Source organism: Monodon monoceros, unplaced genomic scaffold, assembly GCF_005190385.1.
Source record: "Monodon monoceros isolate NGI ecotype Baffin Bay Population unplaced genomic scaffold, NGI_Narwhal_1 Super_Scaffold_16, whole genome shotgun sequence".
NCBI classification, from domain to species: Eukaryota; Metazoa; Chordata; class Mammalia; order Artiodactyla; family Monodontidae; genus Monodon; species Monodon monoceros.
In genome coordinates this window covers 110256713-110276773 of record NW_021703772.1, presented here as the reverse complement: position 1 = coordinate 110276773, position 20061 = coordinate 110256713, and the positions used below count along the sequence as shown (strand labels likewise).

The 20061-nt window shown below is 41.3% G+C and overlaps 1 protein-coding gene across 4 annotated transcripts in view; it reads left to right on the top strand.

The window, feature by feature from the left end:
• Positions 1–20061, top strand: part of PLEKHB2 (pleckstrin homology domain containing B2) — a 49463-nt gene that overhangs the window by 3453 nt on the left and 25949 nt on the right. For 3 of the 4 annotated variants that reach the window (XM_029225657.1, XM_029225656.1, XM_029225655.1), the window contains exons 2-5: positions 10174–10218; positions 13272–13424; positions 14443–14545; positions 19219–19258. In XM_029225657.1, the coding sequence (XP_029081490.1) occupies positions 10182–10218; positions 13272–13424; positions 14443–14545; positions 19219–19258 (333 nt within the window). In that variant the 5' untranslated portion in view covers positions 10174–10181. Of the gene's footprint in view, positions 1–10173; positions 10219–13271; positions 13425–14442; positions 14546–19218; positions 19259–20061 lie in introns of those variants that run through there. The other variant, XM_029225658.1, reaches the window with a different exon arrangement.

Sequence of the window (20061 nt, the reverse complement as noted above, 5' to 3'; positions counted from 1 at the left end):
ATAATAGCAAAAATAGTAGTAATAATTGCTGTGGGAGCAGCTACCATTTGTTAGTTTTAGTAACTAACAGGTACTATGCAAACACAAGTTATTTCACCCAATTTTCCAAACATCCTATCAAGTAGCTGTTAGTATTCTCATTGTATAGGTGAAGAAACTAAGGCTTGGAAAAGTTAAATAACTTGCCCAAGGTAATTTATAAGTGACTGAGCCAGGATATAAACGCAGTTCTTTTAACTTCAAAGCCTGTATTATGAAACATTAGGCTCTATGAATTTTTCAAAGCATATTATCAAAATCATACTTTATGATTTTTGATTGCTAAGAATATACTAAGTTTCTCCCCCCATTTTAAAGAACTCTTAGAAGGGAGGTTCAAGAAAATGGTGTTCATCTAGGGTTTTTTTTTTTTTTGTATGTTTGAGGATAATTCAAATCATTGCATACATGTTCACATTTATCAAAATAATACATATACATAGATTGAAAAGCCAAATAGCACTTTAAACCTCAGAGTCAAAAAATACTCACTCCCTTTCCATTAACTAGAGACAAACGTTTTCACCTTTTCTTAGCTGCCTTTTTTACATTTATATTCGGGACACGATAACATTGCTGTTGATTTAGATGTAATCTTTGACTTCTTGCCACAGAAGACTTCTGCCTCCTGTAAACACTCTTCTTGAGTCCACCAGACTCTCTTAGATGTCAGGCTCTGTCCCCTTCCCCTTCCCCACCCCCCAACACTGTCCTCCAGTCTGGACTGGTTTCTTTTCTAGGCTTGTGGCACAGCTGTCTCCCTGGGACTTCCCTTCACCTGCATCCCCTAGTTCCTCTTGGTTTATGCTCTCATTTTGGTGGAGTACATTCTTTGCTAGGCTCTGGAAACAGGGTAGGGTACATGGAAGGTAAATCTTAAGTCTTTCAGCATGCGTGTAAATGTCTTTATTTTATCTACTTGATTGATAATTTGACTGGGTATGGAATTCTGGCTTGAAAATAATTTTCTCTCAGCATTTTGAAGATATTGATCCATTGCCTTCCAGCTTCCAGCATTGTGGATGAAGATGCCCTAATGCTTTGTTTATCCTTTATGTGACCTCCGTTTTGCTCTGGGAAGTTTTTAGGTTCTATTCTTTGTCCGTAGAGTTCTGAAATTTCAGTTATAAACCTTACCGAGGATCTTTTAAAATTCATCTTGCTGAACACTCATTAAATGTCTAGAAATGTGTCTAGAAATATATTGTCTAGAAATGTGTCTAGAAATGTATTGTCCTGTTCTGGAAAATGTTTGTGTAGTACTTTTTTTATACTTCTTTTGCTGGTTTATTTGTGAAACTCTCCTGTAAGCAGGATGTTTTATATCCCAGGCTTATCCTGTAATTTTTTTCATCTCTTGGCCTTTTTTTTCTTTTTTTCCTTTCAGAGAGATTTCCTCCATCATGATCTTTTCAGTTCTTCTATTTTAAATTTTGGTTAATCACGTTTAACTGAGAGCTCTGAATGTTCCTATTTTAGAACATTTTGGTTTTGTTTTTTGGTTACAATATTGTGTATCATCTTTCTGATAATAGTAATTTTTTAAAAACTTTTCCTTTGCTCCCTGCAATTGTCTCTGATTCCTGTGAGGTTTTTGAGTTTTTTTACTTTTATTTTTTTCAGTCTCTTTAAGCTTCCTCAGATGTCTGAACATACGTGCTATCTGTTTCTATTTAAGATATTAAAAAAACGGATTGAAAGTTCATGTGTTTGTTTAAAGTTTATCACTTGATGAGAATGCCTGTAGGGTTTTAGGCAGAGACCAGCTTTTTTTTTTTTAATATCTTTTTAAAAATAAATTTATTTTTGGCTGCATTGGGTCTTGCTGCACGCGGGCTTTCTCTCGTTGCGGCGAGCAGGGGCTACTCTTCGTTGCGGTGTGCAGGCTTCTCATTGCGGTGGCTTCTCTTGTTGCGGAGCACGGGCTTCATTAGTTGTGGCACATGGACTCAGTATTTGTGGCTCGTGGGCCACAGAGCACTAGCTCAGCATTTGTGGCACATGGGCTTAGTTGCTCTGTGGCTTGTGGGATCTTCCTGGACCAGGGCTCGAACCCATGTCCCCTGCGTTGGCAGGCAGATGCCTAACCACTGCGCCACCAGGAAAGCCCGGAGACCAGTTTTTTTATAGAAAAAATGTCGGTATCAATGAACCTTTGGCTGTGCCCTTCGTCCAGAGCTAGAGAGTCTGGGAGTTAAGTAAAGGAAGAGGACAGGGAGTTTAAGACATTCACTTACTCTGTTACTCCTCTAAGTTTGGCATCTCTCTTCCACTCTGAGCTACCCCTGGTGTCCCCAAGACTAGAGCCTCAGTGTTTCAGCTTTTCCAGAAAGACGATCCTCAGGATTGGGGAGGGTAGTTGCCTGGATGTGTAGAGGGCCTACTAACTCTTCTTAAAGACTTTCAGTAAATTCTGATATTCTTCCCCACCTTCAGCATTATCTCATACTTCCAGTTTCTGAATCTTTACAGTGTTCTGTGGCTAGAGTTGGCTTGCTGTGTTTTGGCTTATTAGCACATGAAAAGCAGAGAAAGCTTTTTATATTTTATATTAGTGACTACTTGTTCATTTGCCTTTAAAACTTTCTCAGCATTTTTAGCATCTAATCTGCTTTTGTCTCTGCTGTGATTCTCTTTGTGTTTGTGGATTTATGCCTTGTTTTCCCCTTAACTGTCATTTTAGTTGCATTTCAGGAGAGAGCAGAGTTAGGTGTTTTATCTGTCATTAATGTTGGAAATAGCAAAGCAGTCACCAGCATGGGTGATCTTTACGTTATTCATAGATCTTTTGTCTTGGATTCTCATTTTTAAATTTTTTAAATATTTATTGATTTCTAGTTTTGGCTGTGTTGGGTCTTGGTTGCAGCATGTGGGATCCTCCGCTGAGGCACACGGGCTCCTCGTTGCGTGGTTCAGGCTTCTCTCTAGTTGTGGCATGTGGGCTTAGTTGCCCTGCGACATGTGGGGTCTTAGTTCCCCGTCTGGGGATCAAACCCGTGTCTCCTGCATTGGAAGGCGATTCTTAACCACTGGACCACCAGGGAAATCCCTGGATTTTATTTTAATGCCACTGTTGTGTCTTCTGTTTTTGAAAATAACTCTCATGTGATTTGTAGTGTTTAGTATCAAGAAATATGTATTTTCCAGAAATATGTAATATTTCTATATACTGTAGAGGGAAAAATGGGAAGATGGATTTTTTTTTTTTTTTTTTATTGCGGTACGCGGGCCTCTCGCTGTCGTGGCTTCTCGCGTTGCGGAGCACAGGCTCCGGACGCGCAGGCTCAGCGGCCATGGCTCATGGGCCCAGCCGCTCCGCGGCATGTGGGATCTTCCTGGACCGGGGCACGAACCCGTGTCCCCTGCATCGCCAGGCGGACTCTCAACCACCGCGCCACCAGGGAAGGCCGGGAAGATGGATTTTTAAAGTCTGCCTTTTTTTCTTTTTCCCCTCAGAGCACTGGTCCTAGGTAACCTCAACGCAGGGCAGGCTAGCAGGATTCAGGACCAGGAATTGGTCTAGGCTAATGAGTAGGGTACCTGTTTTAGGCAGTGGCATGTGAATGCTCTATAAGGCTGAGGGCAAGTAGGCTGAGTGATAGGCAATGGTTTCTCCTCCTCTGCTTTGTGGTCAGGGTTCAGGATACATTGGAGGAGCTTGGCAGGGGACAGACTCTAGATAGAAGGATTTAGCTGTGGTCCAGCATAGGTAAGGTGGGTCATTTGGGAGCAGATGAGGCAGCTGCTTATTTAAGTACTTGTTACCCTTGGTGTCTCTTACTTACATGGCCCAGTGTGGGGGTCTGTATCGTGTTACATCTTGCTTATGGGTTGGGAGCCAGAGGCGAGGGTGCTCTTGCTGATGAGGCAGTACGCTCCAGTGGTGATGGGATACCAACATGGTACCTGACAGCAGAGGCTGGTAGACACAAAGGACACATACCTTTTTAATGGAGATAAAGAACTTACTTTTCTGCCCTCAGAGGACTGCCCATCTTGCGGTCTCTGCTAGATGGTAAAATGTCCAGCCTCAGTCCCCCAAGAAGATGACTGTTGGCTGATAATGTTGCCTGATCTGAGTGAAGACACCACAGGTGCTTTAGGAAGCTCCTTTATTTTATTTTTATTTTTTTAAAATAAGTTTATTTTATTTTTGGCTGGGTTGGGTTTTTGTTGCTGCGTGTGGGCTTTCTCTAGTTGCGGTGAGTGGGGGCTACTCTTCGTTGCAGTGCACGGGCTTCTCATTGAGGTGGCTTCTCTTGTTGTGGAGCACGGGCTCTAGGTGCGTGGGCTTCTGTAGTTGTGGCATGCAGGCTCAGTAGTTGTGGTGCACGGGCTTAGTTGCTCCACGGCATGTGGGATCTTCCCGGACCAGGGATTGAACCTGTGGCCCCTGCATTGGCAGGCAGATTCTTAACCACTGTGCCACCAGGGACGTCCAGGAAGCTCCTTTAATATCCTCTTGGTTTCTTCTGACTTCTGGAGATTGGCTTGTAAGTGCTTGCCCAGAAAGTGCAAGTAACCAAACTCAGCGCATTGCTGAGGGGTTCTTTTCCAGGAGTCATTTCTCCCCAGCAGTGTAAGTTTTAAGATGGTTTGAAACCTGTTCCTGCGGTCTTCTCTGCTGCCTATGTAGCAGTACACTTGAGTCCTTAACTCAGAAATCCAGACTTTTTGTCTTAAAAAAGAAATCCTAACATCTTAGACAGTAAACAACAAACATCTCTTACTTGTTAATTCAATAACTGTTTGAATTATTTACTGAGAGGAAGGAATTACACAAATCAAAGTGTTTAACCTTTTTTTTTTAACCCCCCTGCATCTCCCCCACCCCAGTTGTGAAATTGAAGTCACATTGGAAGGTGTGTTTCTCTAACACATTCTATAGTGATGTATATGGTTTTAATCATTTTATACTTAGGATGCCTTTTAGTCTCAGTTGGTTCTAATGAACCATAATTATTATTTTCACATTGGTACCCATGTTGTCACAATTTGGCCATTAGATGCCGTTTCTTCAGCTGGTTGACTTTTTTTTTTCCTGAAATCATCTTTGTTTTTTGACAGTAAGACAACTTAGGCACATCTTGAGGCGTCCTGTCCCTGAATTGTAACCAGCTCGTTTTCAAGGAGTACTGGCTCCTTTTAGAGGAGACCAGTATTAGAGATAAAGATCTGGACATGTGAGATTGTTTCACATAATGACTAATGGTAGACAGGATGATACCAGATAAGAAGCTACTTGAGTCCGCAGAACAACTACCCTTTTATAAAAAGTCGTGGGTTTCTGTTGCTAATTTCAGTTCAGGTTTCTTTCTACCTTGTAATCTAATTTTCTCTTTCTTTAATAGTTTGGAAATATTTTATATAGGCACGCCAGAGATACGTTTATAATGTTGTCCTCTCGATGGAGAAGGTTTTTTTTCCATTTTAAATTCTTGACTCCAGTGGCCTGAAATTGATTTCCAAGTTGGCTTTTCAGTTTTCTCTTTTCTTAGTACATTTATTTATTTTATTTATTTATTTTTGGCTGCGTTGGGTCTTCGTTGCTGCACGCAGGCTTTCTCTAGTTGCGGTGAGCGGGGGGGGGGGGCGGCTACTCTTCGTTGTGGTGCGAGGGCCTCTCATTGTGGTGGCTCCTCCCATTGCGGAGCACAGGCTCTAGGCACACAGGCTTCAGTAGTTGTGGCTCGCGGGCTCTAGAGCGCAGGCTCAGTAGTTGTGGCGCACGGGCTTAGCTGCTCCACGTCATGTGGGATTTTCCCACACCAGGGCTCGAACCCGTATCTCCTGCACTGGCAGGGGGGTTCTTAACCACTGCGCCACCAGGGAAGCCCCAGTTTTCTCTTGTTGACATCCCTTGAGCCACATCTACCTGAGAAGTAAAAGAAACCCCGCCTCACCCCAAGGAAATGCCAAAGAAAACATAGGCACAATATCTGGCAACTCAGATGCTGACCCATACAATTAGTAGATAACTGGAAAGCTCTAGGTCCTTAAGGAACTCTGTTTTTAACTCTTTATTCTCCTGGATGCTACTGGTGGTGGTGTTAATCTTACAGCCACCTAAAGTTGTTGGACTCGGATTCTTGAAGACCTGTGAATAAATGAAGCTGTTCTTAATATCATTGTTAGGCTGAGCTGACATTTTGACTATTATGATTGTCAGCAAATAACAGCCAAATTAATATCAAGAATCATGAGAGATTTTAAAAAATTTACCACAGAATTTCGGGAGACTCCTTCCTGTTGCATCACATTTTTGCACTGTTCATTTGGTTCCATAACCAACTCAGAAGGTACCAGCAAAGTTGTATGACAACATTTCAGTCAGGTTTTAAATTTGTATTGTATCTAGGTAGCTCCCAATACATTCTACAAGTAATTTGTGATCTATTCCCAGCTATTTTCCAAAGAAAAATAAATGAGTTTATGTTATGATCGTAGGAAGTTTTAGTATAAATATCCAGGATTTGGCATGAGTTGAATACGTGTTATATACCCTTCCAGTTTTATGTTCTGGGGTAATAGTATCACTGCAGAGATGTGATGCTATCTATAACACTCCATCCTCTATCTTTTTAGCTTACAAGTTTAACCTGTTTCTTCCATTAGAATGTAAGCTAACATGAAAGCATGGGTTTTAGCTTGGTCACTGCTGTATCCTTAGTGCCTGCTGCAAGGCTGGGCACACATTAGATGTTCAAAGAATATTTGTTGAATGAAAATATGTTGGTATTATTTCTTTGCCTCGAATCCTTTTGGAAGTAAATGATTGTTTTAGGATGTTTTAGGCTGCAAGTTGCAGGAAACTAGTTCAACTCAGTGTAAATAATGAAGAAATGCATCGTTTTGCTTAATGGAAAGCCTTGCATTAGCGGGAGATCCCTGGTTGGGTGAGTCAGTGACTCAGCAGTTAGCGCTACCATCTCAACAGTCAGCTGCCCTCAGGCTCGTCCCTTCACTGTCAGCAGGTGTCTCGCAGCAGCAGTGAGCAGTGTGAACATGCACTGAGAGAAAGAGAAGAGACTGACTGTGCATCTAGTTCATCTGGGACTGTACGTTTGAGTACCTAAATGTGGGAGGGAAAAATGAAAAACGTCTTTCCTTTCTTGGTGAGGACAGACAGCATGAATTTGCAGAAACTGCAGGGAGACTAAGAACCTTCAGATTACAGGATTTTGGAGATGCTGGAATATAGGATGATTTGTGAGACTTGAGCCATTCTTAGACATGGGGAAAGTTAAATGAGGGAGAACTCATTTGTTCTTTTGAAGTGCCCACTTGGGCTTGTGCTCCATTTTGCTAACCTTCCAAACCTTTGTGCCTTAAAGAGAATACCTAAAACTGCTAAAGTAGAAAACAAAAGTGGCCCGTAATCTCAGCCTCCAAATAATATGTGTTGATTTCAAAAATAAAATGATACAATACTTGCAAATGTTTTTTTAAAATTTATTTAATTTTATTTTTGGCTGCGTTGGGTCTTCGTTGCTGCACGTGGGCTTTTCTCTAGTTGTGGCGAGCAGGGGCTACTCTTCGTTGCGGTGCACGGGCTTCTCATTGCAGTGGCTTCTCTTGTTGCGGAGCACGGGCTGTAGGCGCATGGGCTTTAGTAGTTGTTGTGCGTGGGCTTCAGTAGTTGTGGCATGCGGGCTCAGTAGTTGTGGCATGCGGTCTCAGTAGTTGTGGCTCGCGGGCTGTAGAGCGCAGGCTCAGTAGTTGTGGTGCACGGGCTTAGTTGCTCCGCGACATGTGGAATCTTCCTGAACCAGGGCTCGAACCCATGTCCCCTGCATTGGCAGGCAGATTGTTAACCACTGTGCCACCAGGGAAGCCCCGCAAGTTGTTTTAAAAAAACTTAAATAGTATAGAAAGGTGTAATAGGCCTGAATAGTCACCCTCTTTTCTGACACATATGCAGCACTGCCTCATTCCTCTCCTCAGAGGTACACGTTGTTAACCGTTTTTATGATTCCTTCCAGAAAATAGCTGTGTGGGTATCAGCTACGCGTGCTCATCAGCACATACTGTTCTACTTCATTCCTTTTCACATCTGCATAATATGCCATGGGTGGAGGTGCTCATCAAGCAGTCCTCTTTCGTGGAGCCCCTTGGTTGGGGCTAGTGTTATACATGTGTTGGTGAACCTGTGTATGTTTGTCAATGAGGCATATTTCTAGTAATGGTGAGAAAGCTAGGTCAAAGTATATGAATATCTAAAATTTGGATGGATATTGTCAAATTTCCCTCCCAAAATGTTAACAACAGTTTTCATTCCTGCCATTATGCTTTCTCCTTTCTGGGTATCATAGTTTTTCTCATTTGTGGCCCTCTGATAGGTAATATTGTTAACTTGTGATTTGACTTTTGTTAGTTGAATTGAGAGAGAAATGGAGTAGCTTATGAGTTTTTTGCCCATTCATGTTTCTTTTCCTGTGAACTGCCAAATGATCGTTGTTTCTGTTATAAGTGAGCTTTGTATGTGAAGGAAATTAACTCACTGCTGCCATATATATGGTTGTAAAACGTAGTTTTCTTAATCTTTTATTGGTCTTTTTGACTTTATTTTTTGCCACTCAGATTTTTATTTTTATGGAGTTAAATTTATCAACCTTTTTTTTCATGACTTCTGGTGTTCTGCTCTGACCTGGCCACTCCACCTGCTGACACCAGTGCGCACCTTACTGGGCTGTGTGCAGCTGTGTTCTAGGACTGCTTTATGTCTGTTAGATGTAAGTGGAGTTAGACTTAGCTAGGTGGACAGGGTGCTGAGGCTAAAGCCTAGGGTGCACGTGGGGGGTTGTATTGGCCGTATTAAGGAGGTACTGGGTAAATTCCAGGTGGCCAGTGAGGTAAAATGGCTTTGGTTCTTTCCTCAGCTGACACTGAAAGGGCTAAGGATAGAGAGACCAAAGGGCTGTGATTTTGTGATATAATAAGAAACATATGAACTTCTAAAACTCTTGGAATTTCCTGAGAGATAGAGGTACTAGGGGTGTCTTTTTGTTGTCTTTTTATTCATAATAAACCCCTTTCAGCCATATCTAAGTTTATGTTAATGAGATGATGGGCCCCTAGATAACTTCAGGGTAGGGCTGGTTGCCAGAGGGACCAAGCTTGTGATGAGCAGGTTAGAGCTTTCAGCCCCAGGGGCTTCCCTGGTGGTGCAGTGTTAAGAATCCGCCTGCCAATGCAGGGGACATGGGTTCGAGCCCTGGTCCAGGAAGATCCCACATGCCACGGAGCAGCTAAGCCTGTGCGCCACAACTACTAAGCCTGTGCTCTAGAGGCCGTGAGCCACAACCACTGAAGCCTGCACACCTAGAGCCCATGCTCCGCAACAAGAGAAGCCACCGCAGTGAGAAGCCTGTGCACCGCAACGAAGAGTAGCCCCCGCTCGCCGCAACCAGAGAAAGCCTTGCGTGCAGCAACAAAAACCCAACGCAGCCAAAAATAAAATAAATAAATGTATAAATAAAAAATAAAAAGAACTTTCAGCCCCATCCCTGGACCTCCAGAGATGGCAGAGAGGCTGGAGATGGAGCTTAAGGACCAGTGTCCAATGATGTAATCAGTCATGGCTACCTAACGGAACCTCCTTAAAAACCCCTAAATGACAGGGTTCCAGTGATCACATGGAGATGCTGGGAGAATGGTGCCTGGAGAGGCGTGGAAGCTCTGCGCTCTTCCCCCAATCCTTGTCCTCTGCATCTCTTCCATCTTGCTGTTCCTGAGTTGTATCCTTTTATAATGAATAGGTAATAGTAAGTAAAGTGCCTTCCTGAGTTCTGTGAGCCATACTAGCAAATTATCGAATCTCAGGAGGGGGTTGTGGGCACCCCCAATTTATAGATCAGAAATATGGGTGGCCCAGGACTTGTGTCTAAAGTGGGAGCATTCTTGTGGAACTGAGCCCTTGAGCTGTGAGGTCTGATGCTAAGTCCAGGTAGTTAGTGTCAGAATCTAATTGAATCATTAGACATCCAGTTGGTGTCCTGAGAATTGGAAAATTGGTTGTTGGTATGGAAAAACCCCACATATTTTGTGTCAGAAGTGTTGTGAGTAAAAACAGCTCATACGGGTCATTCTCTTTTCTGGGTATAATTTTGAGCCTGCCTGTTTCTTCTTCTACAGGTGGAAAGATGGCATTTGTGAAGAGTGGATGGTTGCTGAGACAGAGTAAGTACAGGACGTGAGCCCCTTGGGCTGGGTTTAGTGTTGCCTTAGGGCACATCTTTATTTCTGTGGCTGACACTGCCAGTGTTTACAAACAAATAACAAAGTCTTACTAATGTTGTTGCCCTGGATTTCCTCTTGCAGATTTTTAGAGCTCTATGAACCATTTCTCTGCACACATGGAGCTTCTTGGTTGCTGCCTTGATAGGAACCAGGGGACAGTAATAGTCCCTGCTGGCTTCTCTTTTCTCACTAGCGTGCTGTATTATTATTATTATTTGGCTACGCTGTGCGACAAAGTTAGTTCCCCGACCACGGATGGAACCTGTGCCCCCTGCAATGGAAGCATAGAATCTTAACCACTGAATGGCCAGGGAAGTCCCTAGCATGCTGTATTATTAACGGCTGACCTGAGGTTCTTGGATCTACCTAAGCTGAGCTGATATATTACCATGGAGCTGAGCTAATATATTAGCATGGAGGTACTGCTCGCTTTGTGGGAAACACCTGTCTCATCTGGGGATTGAACAGTGACCAGATTCTGAAATACTAGAGTCTTTAATTATAGATTAAGATTTGACCCGAGGGAACAAGTTTATCTAAAACCAAATCTTTTGTGTCTCCAAAAGGACTCTGGAGAAGGGACTCAGTTCTTTTTTTATGGGATTAAGTTCATTTTCTTAGACTCATCTCTATGGGCCTGCATATACTTAACTCTGCTTATCTCTGAGGCTGCCACCTTAAGTAGGATTCATAGTATGTTTTAAAGCAGGAAGAAGCAGCTCTATTTATTGCAGAAAGAGTAAGCAGATTATTCTGCTCTCGTTCTAGAAAGAGCAGCATTAAGGGAAAAGTGACTAGTATATTGTTTATGACTCCAGCAAAAGCTTGAGTGGTGATATATACTGTATTGTTCAGATATGAATTTGTATTTAAGGAATATTTTGAATACTTAGCTAAAATTGAGCCTAGCAATGAAGAATGGACTTGCATACCTTGGACGCTTTATAAAAACTATTTATGAAGCTTGTTTGTGTTCCCATTGTACAGATTTTTATATCAATATAATTATCACAACAGCTCTGTGAGGTGGGTGGCATTACCCCAGCTTCCAGCTGAAGAAATAGAGGTTCACTGATAACTGGTCCAGATGTTAACTATGGGTGGCAAACCTACATTCAGACTCAGGGCTGTCTCGTTTCAACATCAACACCCTTTCTACCAGGAGACGAGCTTTCAGACTGTCTGTCCTGTTACTAGTTTTACGTTCTCAGACCTGGAGCTGAACAGGTGTCCTTTCAAGGTCTATGACAGTTCTGTAGTCTAAGAATAGATGCAGCTATTGTATTGTTGGCTTAAAAAAAAAAAAAAAAAGTTGTGACATATTGGAATCTAGCCCCAGTGTTTGTGTAAGTTTCCTTGTTTTGGGTTTTGAGGATCTTGGGTCATCCTAAAATGGTCAGGGGACATGGAGAGCCTTGCTCAGACCTGGAGGATGTGCCTTCCCTTCCTGCACTCTTTGAGGGCAAGTTTCCTTTCTCCATCATGACTCAATGTAAATGCTCTGTCAACATAAGTGAACAGTGACCCTTTTGACAATTTTGTGCTTCCCATCAGCGCTTAGCATGATGATGTACACAAAATAGGAGTTCTGTAAATAAGTTGTACAGACTTTTCCACTGTCTTAGTTATGGTTATCTCAAAAGTGTGTATTCAGAAGACTTATTCCATTTCCCAATCTCCTGATGTTGGGTTCATTTTTCCGTCTTTGCTAAAGCAGAAGTATCATTCATAATAAACTAAAATGAGGTGAGTTGTATTATATTCACTGAGTTGCAGAGCAGCAGAGATACACATGTAGTTACATGTATGCACCGCTGTCTTCAGGTTTCCTTTTCTTGCCATTGGCAGACTCTTAGGGCTCAGTATCTGGACTCTGGAGGACAGCTTAATTTAGGGTTCTGCAGTCAGGCCTTTGATGGCAGGTGTGATACTTGGGTAGAACTCCCCAACCCAGTGATTACACCTGTCTGTGTTTGGGTGGCTCTCTTTGGTAGTTTCTGCACAGCTCAGGCACTGCCAGTTAAATGGATGCTGGGTGTCACTTATTTATCAGTTTGAGCAAGTGCTGTGGTTGCCTCTCAGCAAGGTGGGTGTTTGATAGTGGTAAAAGAAATTTGGAAGGCTGCTGGGATGAATATTTGGAATTTGTGCACATTGGCCATGAACAGGGTGGGATCTATAGGAACAAAAGATGCAGCCGGTAGCGTACGGATGTGAGAAGGGTGCAGGGGTAACTTTTAGATTTCCCTTTTGGCTGACAAGGAAATTAGAGTTTTATGAAGTTAAATGCCTAGTCCAAGATTACAAATGAATGGATGAATTCTCTCAAACTGATAGAGACGTGTGAGTTAGTAGGATGGATGCGTGCTGGGTAGGGGTCAGGCCCTGGGCCTGGGTCAGTGTCTGGGTGTGGATGTATCCAGTGTCTGAGCCTGCCTCTGCATAGTCTTAGGCAGGGAGACTCCCCACATTGTGGGCTGTAAGGGAAGGTGAGCATTAGAGAAGAGTATATGTGAAGGCCCTTCAAGAAAAAGAGAAGTTTTTCCAGAAGAGGAAGGTATTACTGTTATTTGTGTGTAGAGACTTTACAGTTCAACGTTTTCTGATCAATCTAGCAGTTAGATACTACTGGGAAGGATTAGATATACCACATGGAGAGTTAAATGTTAGACATGTTTCATTAGCTCAAAATCAAAGTTTTATTGAACTTCCTTTTTTTTTAAAAAAATATTTTGATACTTTTAAGTTGGCAGCGTTCTCAGTAAGATCGAAGTTCTCATCTTAGAGCATGCTGCATGCAGCCCTGGTACAGCATGGGTGTTCATGCAGTTCAGGTCTACTTTCACTTCCATTTTGATGGACTGCTCTGGGAAATTGTATGCAGGTATACTTTTGGGACCAGAGGAAAGTTTCTTTTTTTTCTGTTACCGGTGAATTAAAGGACAAAGTCCTTGCTTTTCCACTCAAAGGCAACATTTCCCACTTTTTTTCAGGTACTATTTTGAAGCGCTGGAAGAAGAATTGGTTTGACCTGTGGTCAGATGGCCACCTGATCTATTATGATGACCAAACTCGGCAGAGTGTGGAGGATAAGGTCCACATGCCCGTGGACTGCATCAACGTCCGCACGGGACATGAATGTCGGGGTAAGTGGGTCTGTCTTGTCCAGCTTCTGTCGCCTGCCCTTCTGCTTTCTTGATGGGAGTTGATTCTTCTTCCTTACCCATTCTGCTTTCATTTACAGACCAAAGAAGGGTTTCATCTGGGAAGAGGTAACCAGATGAAACCAGACACTTGGATTATGACCCATGTGGGTTGGCAGATTAATTTTCTCCTCTGAATTAGACCCATCAGTCCACATTTCTGTTCTCTCTAATGGAGAAGGTGGTGGAAGACTAAGGAACCAGAGTGCTGGGAACCCCAAGAAGGATGGAGCTAACCTAGGCAGTATAGATTTTGTGACTCAGAAACTGGCTTATTGATAACAACTCTAGCCAGTTTCTTAAAATCCATGATGTCTTTCAATATAATTATCACAACTATTGAAGGAATAGTTTTTTTTTGTTTTAATAAGCATAGACTTTTCTATTTCTAATTAATGGCATATGTAGACTTCCCTGTTTGTTTTATTAGCTCTGTTGCTATTTGGAATAAAGAGGCTGCTGTAGTAACCATTGGTGTAATAATATCCTGCCCCTATAAGTTCTTGAAACACAAGCCTCTATGGACTAGCTATTGAAATCCTTACTTAAACCAGGCTCAGATATCATAGGTCTTACTTCTTGGTACACAGAGATACTTTAAACAACCGATTTTCACTTTTAAAGCAGCGATCTAGTTTGATGCTTTGTGAATAAAAGCAGTAAGTATTCTGTTAACTGATGCTTTGCAACACTTTTCGTTGTGCTTATTCTTCTAATGTCTGGGCTATTTTGTATATCACCATATGTGGATTGTGCTCTGGAAGAGGCTTACGTGTTTCTCCAGCAGGAAGTTTAATTAGAATGGAGTAATGATTCATGTGTTTGGTTCTGTACAGCAGAACAAAGATGTTTTATAATTGTAATGTTCTGAAGTTCTGGTCCTTTGCTTATCTGAGCTGTTAAGAAATCCTTAAAAAAAAAAACTATGTAAATACTCCTGTATTCTATATATTTTTCATAGATATTCAGCCTCCAGATGGGAAGCCAAAAGACTGTCTGCTGCAGATTGTTTGCCGAGATGGGAAAACCATCAGTCTTTGTGCAGAAAGCACAGATGATTGTTTGTAAGTTGTTTTCCAGTGTGTTTAATTTTAAAAGTGTTTTCTGTTTTAATTTCCAGTTATGAGGAAGGGAGAAGAACGGGAGTGGCGTGTTCCTGTAGGCAGCAGAATAAGTGACTCAGAGGTTGTGTGAAAGAAATGTTAAGAGTCTTACTCCATGTCTGATAACCCTGATCCTCGTTTCTGCCTCTGCAGAGCTGCCCATGCAGGGTCCCATTGTAGTGAGTATGGCAGAAACTATTAGATACAGTCACTTTGCACTCTCTTTTTTCATTACTAGATGCACATTGGGCGATGGGCATAGTTAAGTGGGTTCTTAAATTTTCTTTTTTTGGCCATGCCATATGGCTTGTGGGGTATTAGTTCCCCGACCAGGGATTGAACCTGGGCCCCCGGCAGTGAGAGCGTGGAGTCCTAACCACTGGACTGCCAGGGAATTCCCCTTAAATCTTGTCCTTTTTATGTAAATGTCTTTTTAAAAAGCACTGACATCTGTATTATATAGCCTTTCTCCTTTTGGTGGTTCTTATTTCCATCTGCCATCTCTGAAGAAGGGGTATGGAACCACAAAGAAGGAAAACCCAACTTTATTAATTCTCAGTCTGTTAACATGAGCATTGATGTAGGATTAGAATCTTGAAAACACTGATTTTTTTTTTTTCCTGTCCACACTGTACCACTAACAAAGGTTAACTCTGGACATTGCAGATCTCTAGGGTTTATTTTAAATCCTAGATGTAGTTTCGTTTTTACATTCTTCTCATTTATATTAGTGAATCTTAAATAGCACTTTCTGGAAAAGATGTACCTTTCCTAAAGACTAATGGAGAAATGAACACAGGTCAAGCCAGTTTGCTACTTTTTTATAAACTGGATCTATATTTTTACTCTTTAATAATTTGAACACTTACTTTGCACTGGGTACTGTGCTAACTGCTTTATGTATGTTGTTTAATCCTCACCATATCTTATAAAGTGGATACTGTTCTGTTGTAAGAAATTGAGGCATAGTGGGGTTAAGTAACTTTCTGTATCAGTTTTTAATGCTCTTGTAATAAATTACCACAAGCTTAGTGGCTTCGAACAGTACACATTTCTGATTACATTTCTGGAGGTCGGAGTTTTACACTAGGTTTCAAAGTGTTGGCAGGGCCATGATCCCTTCTTGAGGCTCTAGGGAGGAGTCCGTTTCCTTGCCTTTTCTAGCTTCAAGAGTCCTCCTGCATTCCTTGGCTTCTGGGCTGAGCCCTTCTCCTGCTGTCATCTGTCTGATTCTCTGTAGCTGGGGAAGGTTATATGCTTTTAAGGATTTAAGAATAGTTTGAGCCAGCCTCGATAATCCAGTATAATCTTCGCCATTTCAAGGTCCTTAACCTTAAGTATAGCTGCAGAGTCCATTTGCCTGGTGAGGTAACATTTTCAGAGGTTCTGGGGATTAGGATATGGATCTCTCTGTAGGGAGGAGGCATCATTCTGCCTGCCATACTTCCCAAGGTTTTAGAGCTTGTAGACTAGACTCAGAATTTGAATCTTTGTCTTCATAGCCCTTTGTTCTTAACTGCTCTATTCTACTGTTTGCTGAGATGTCACATGTATGGACAGTTCCTTTAAGTACTAGTGGAAAAAATATCTAGAACTAAAATTTTAGAATATTTTAACAAAACATGGGAGGCTTTTTTGTCATAGAGGAGGGAGAAGGGGTAAAAGTACACTGAAGGACTTGCCTTGTTTGGCATGGAAGGCTGACTTTTTCTTAACCTTTATGGGAAAATAGAGGTTTATTTATGTGTCTAATTTTAAGGGTACAATTAGGGACAGAGCAATGGAGGATAATACTAGAAGAATAAAAAAACCCAGCAGGTAAACTTAATAAAGCATGACAGGAGATGAAGTAGCAGTAATTAGATCAATGATATCTGTGAATTCAATAAATGTGAGTTGGTTAAATTCTCCTTAAAAAGGATAAGATCTGAGATTGGGCAGAAAATACAAAGTCCACCTATTTATTCTGTTAACAGGAAACACACTTGAAATAAAATGACACAGCAAGGTAAAAAAGTAAAGAAGAGGAGACTGTTTGTTTCCTGGGGCTGCTGTAACACAGTATCACAAGCTAGGTGCCTTAAAACAACAGGTTTATTCTCTCACAGTTCCAGAAGCTAGAAGTCTGACATTACTGTGTCAGCAGAGCCATGCTTCCTCTAAGACTCTGGATAGAATCATTCCTGGCCTCTTCCTAGGTTTGGTTGTGGCCGGTTATCCTTGATGTTCTCTGGCTTGCAGCTGCACCACTCCAGTCTCTGCCTCTGTTATAACATGGTATTCTCCCTGTGTGTCTGTGTCCACATTTCCTCTTCTTATAAGGACACCTTCATTCAGTATGACCTCATCTTAATTTGACTCCATCTGCAGAGACCCTATTTCTAAATAATTCACCTGTACTGGGGATTAGGACTTAAGCTTATCTTTCTGCAGGGGATACAATTCAACCCATGCCAGAGACCTCTGAGAAAAAAGGGGCAAATGAATCTGTGTCATCTTCCTCAACTACCTAGTGAAATGAAGGGGAAGACATTCAGAAGTGACAGCCAAATAAAGAAGTTTAACTTCAAGCACAGAATACAAAGAGCAACAGTCAGAAAAAGAAATAGAAGATTCTGTTGAGATGTATCACAGTTTTTAACCCTACCCCAACTCCCAGAAGCAGTAACAAGATGAGCTAATTAAATCTTAAAAATTTTTGGTAGTACCCTGCGGTCTGTAGAGGTGCTGATACTTCTTGAAAAAGCCAAGGAAAAACCCTTGAGCCTATGATATCCTTGGGACCTTAGCAGAGACTGGAAGGTTCCCCCAGGGCTTGTCATTTCAGAACACTAGAAGGCAGAGAAGGATAAGCGAGCCCCGGCATAAGACATTCAAAGGAATTATGCTTAGAAGAGTGTAGAACCCAGATTTTTCAGAAAGGACTTACTCCCTATCTTGACCAGTCACAAAAATTAACTTGAAATGGATTGAAGACTTAAATGTAAGACCGTAAACTGTAAACCTACTAGAAGGAAACATGGGGAAAAAGGTCTTTGACATTGGTCTTGGCAGCGATTTTGGATATGACACCAAAAGTGCAAGCAACAAAAGCAGAAGTAAACAAATTGGGACTACATTAAGCTAAAAAACTTCTGCACAGCAAAAGAAACAATTAGAAAAATAACAAGGCATCCTATGGAATAGGAGAAAATATTTGCAAACCATTTATGTGATAAGGGTTTAATATCTAAAATATATAGGGAACTTGTATGACTCCATAGCATAAAAACGAACCAATTAAAAGATGGGGAAAGGACTTGCAAAAACGTTTTTCCAAAGGTGCTCAACATCACTAATAATCAGGGAAGTGCAAACCAAAACCACAGTGAGATCACCTCACACCTTAGAATGGCTGTTATCAAAAAGACAAAAGATAAGTATTGGTGAGGGTATGGAGAAAAGGGAACCCTGTGCACTATTGGTGGGCATGTAACTTTGTGCAGCCACTATGGAAAACAGTATGGAGGTTCCTCAAAAAATTAAAAGTAGAACTACCATATGATTCAGCAATGCCACTTCTGTGTATATATCTGAAGGAAATTAAATCATTGTCTCAAAGAGGTAGCTGTACCCCTGTGTTTCTCGCATTATTCGTAGTAGCCAAGACATGGAAACAACTCAAGTGTCTGATGATGGATGAACTGATAAATAAAATGTGATACACACACACACACACGCACAGACTTGTGCATGCATGGGTAATGGACTGTTAATCAACCATAAAACAGGAAACCCTGCCTTTACAACAACATAAATGGACCTTGAGGGCATTATGCTAAGTGAAGTAAGTCAGACAGAGAAAGAAAAATACTATATGTTCTCACTTATATGTAGAATCTAAAAAAGCCAAAATCATGGAAGTAGAGAGTAGAATGGTGTTTGCCAGGGGTTGAGGGAAATGGGGGAGATATTGGACAAAGAGTACAAGCATCCAGCTGTAAAATGAGTGAGTTCTGGGCATCTATTGTACAGCATAGTGACTGTAATTAATAATACTGTCTCATATACTTGAAAGTTAAGAGAGTAGATCTTAAGTGTTATCACCAGAAAAAATATAAAGGTAATCATGTGCGGGGGGCCTGGAGGTGTTAGCTTACTGTGGTAATCAATTCATGATATACGTTCAGGTCATCATGTTGTATACCTTAAACTTACGTACGTTACAGGTCAGTTTCTCAAATACCAACATTATTTTTAATAGCAAAATATTGCTGACCATCTAAATCTCATATCATGGAACATTATGTAGCCATTAAAAAAATCAAGTAGATCTGTGTGTATGACATGAACAGATACTGCTAGTTCTAGTATAGTTAAGCATGGTACATTGTACATTTATTTAAAAAGTAAAGGAAAAACTGTAGAGTAGATTATGCTTTAAATATTACATATGTACTATAGATTTATTTCTTTACATATCATATATTCCTAGTGCATATCTTAAATAAGTTGATTGAGTAGGTCTTGAGGCAAGGGCTTCAGATCTGTTCTTAAACAAGCTTTTTCAGAAATTCCGATGCCAGTGCAGGTTTGAGAACCGTTGAGATAGATGTTGGATTGCCTGAAATAAAGTACCTCTTTCTTTTCTTCAGGGCCTGGAAATTTACGCTTCAGGATTCCAGGACAAACACAGTAAGTTGCTAATGGCAGTCACTAGTAATGTTTTCACTTAGTCTTGCTGTAACAAACGGGAGAACAGGAGGTTAAGAAGGGAAATGGGGAAGAGGGTTTTTTTGCCATCCGGCCCAGGATGAGCAAGCAGAGATAGGCTGTGTTTCGCTGACAGTGAGGAAGCTGGATTTTGCCAAAACATTTTGGCAGGAGGAGCCCTCCTAACACAGGCACACTGGTCCCAGTGTTGTTTTCTAGAAATGTTTGTATCTCACAAAGATTTGCAACACTCTGAATTCTGCTGCCATTTACAGAGAAGGCACAAAAGGGACCACAGGGTCCTTTTCATGAATAGCATCTCAGCCTGTGAAATAAACATTTTTGGGACTTGTACTTGTCTCTAGTTTCTTCTGACTTTAGGAAGTAACTGAGACAGTAAACCCCATTTGTAGAGGCTAGTGATACCATCTTGGTGTCTGTCAGGGAATCAAAGGCAATTCCCTCTGTGGTCAACATTTTCATTCTTCAGATAGGGTTTTATTTTTTCATTTATTTCTCTAGGAAGGAAAGAGAAAGGTAGATGGTGCTTTTTAAAGAATTTGTACAGGGGGAAAAGAAAGTAAAAAGACTTAATATCCAAATGCTGTTTTTTCCTACTTTTGTTAGCTCAGGACTGTTTTTCCTCCTAAGATTACAGGTCCAGTTACCTTTTCTTCGATGAAAATCCTTTACTTGAATGAAGTTAGTATTGATGATTCATATAGTTAGGGGCAAGAGCTAAGGTGATTCTTCATGTGGATATTTTTAAAAAGACTACACATATT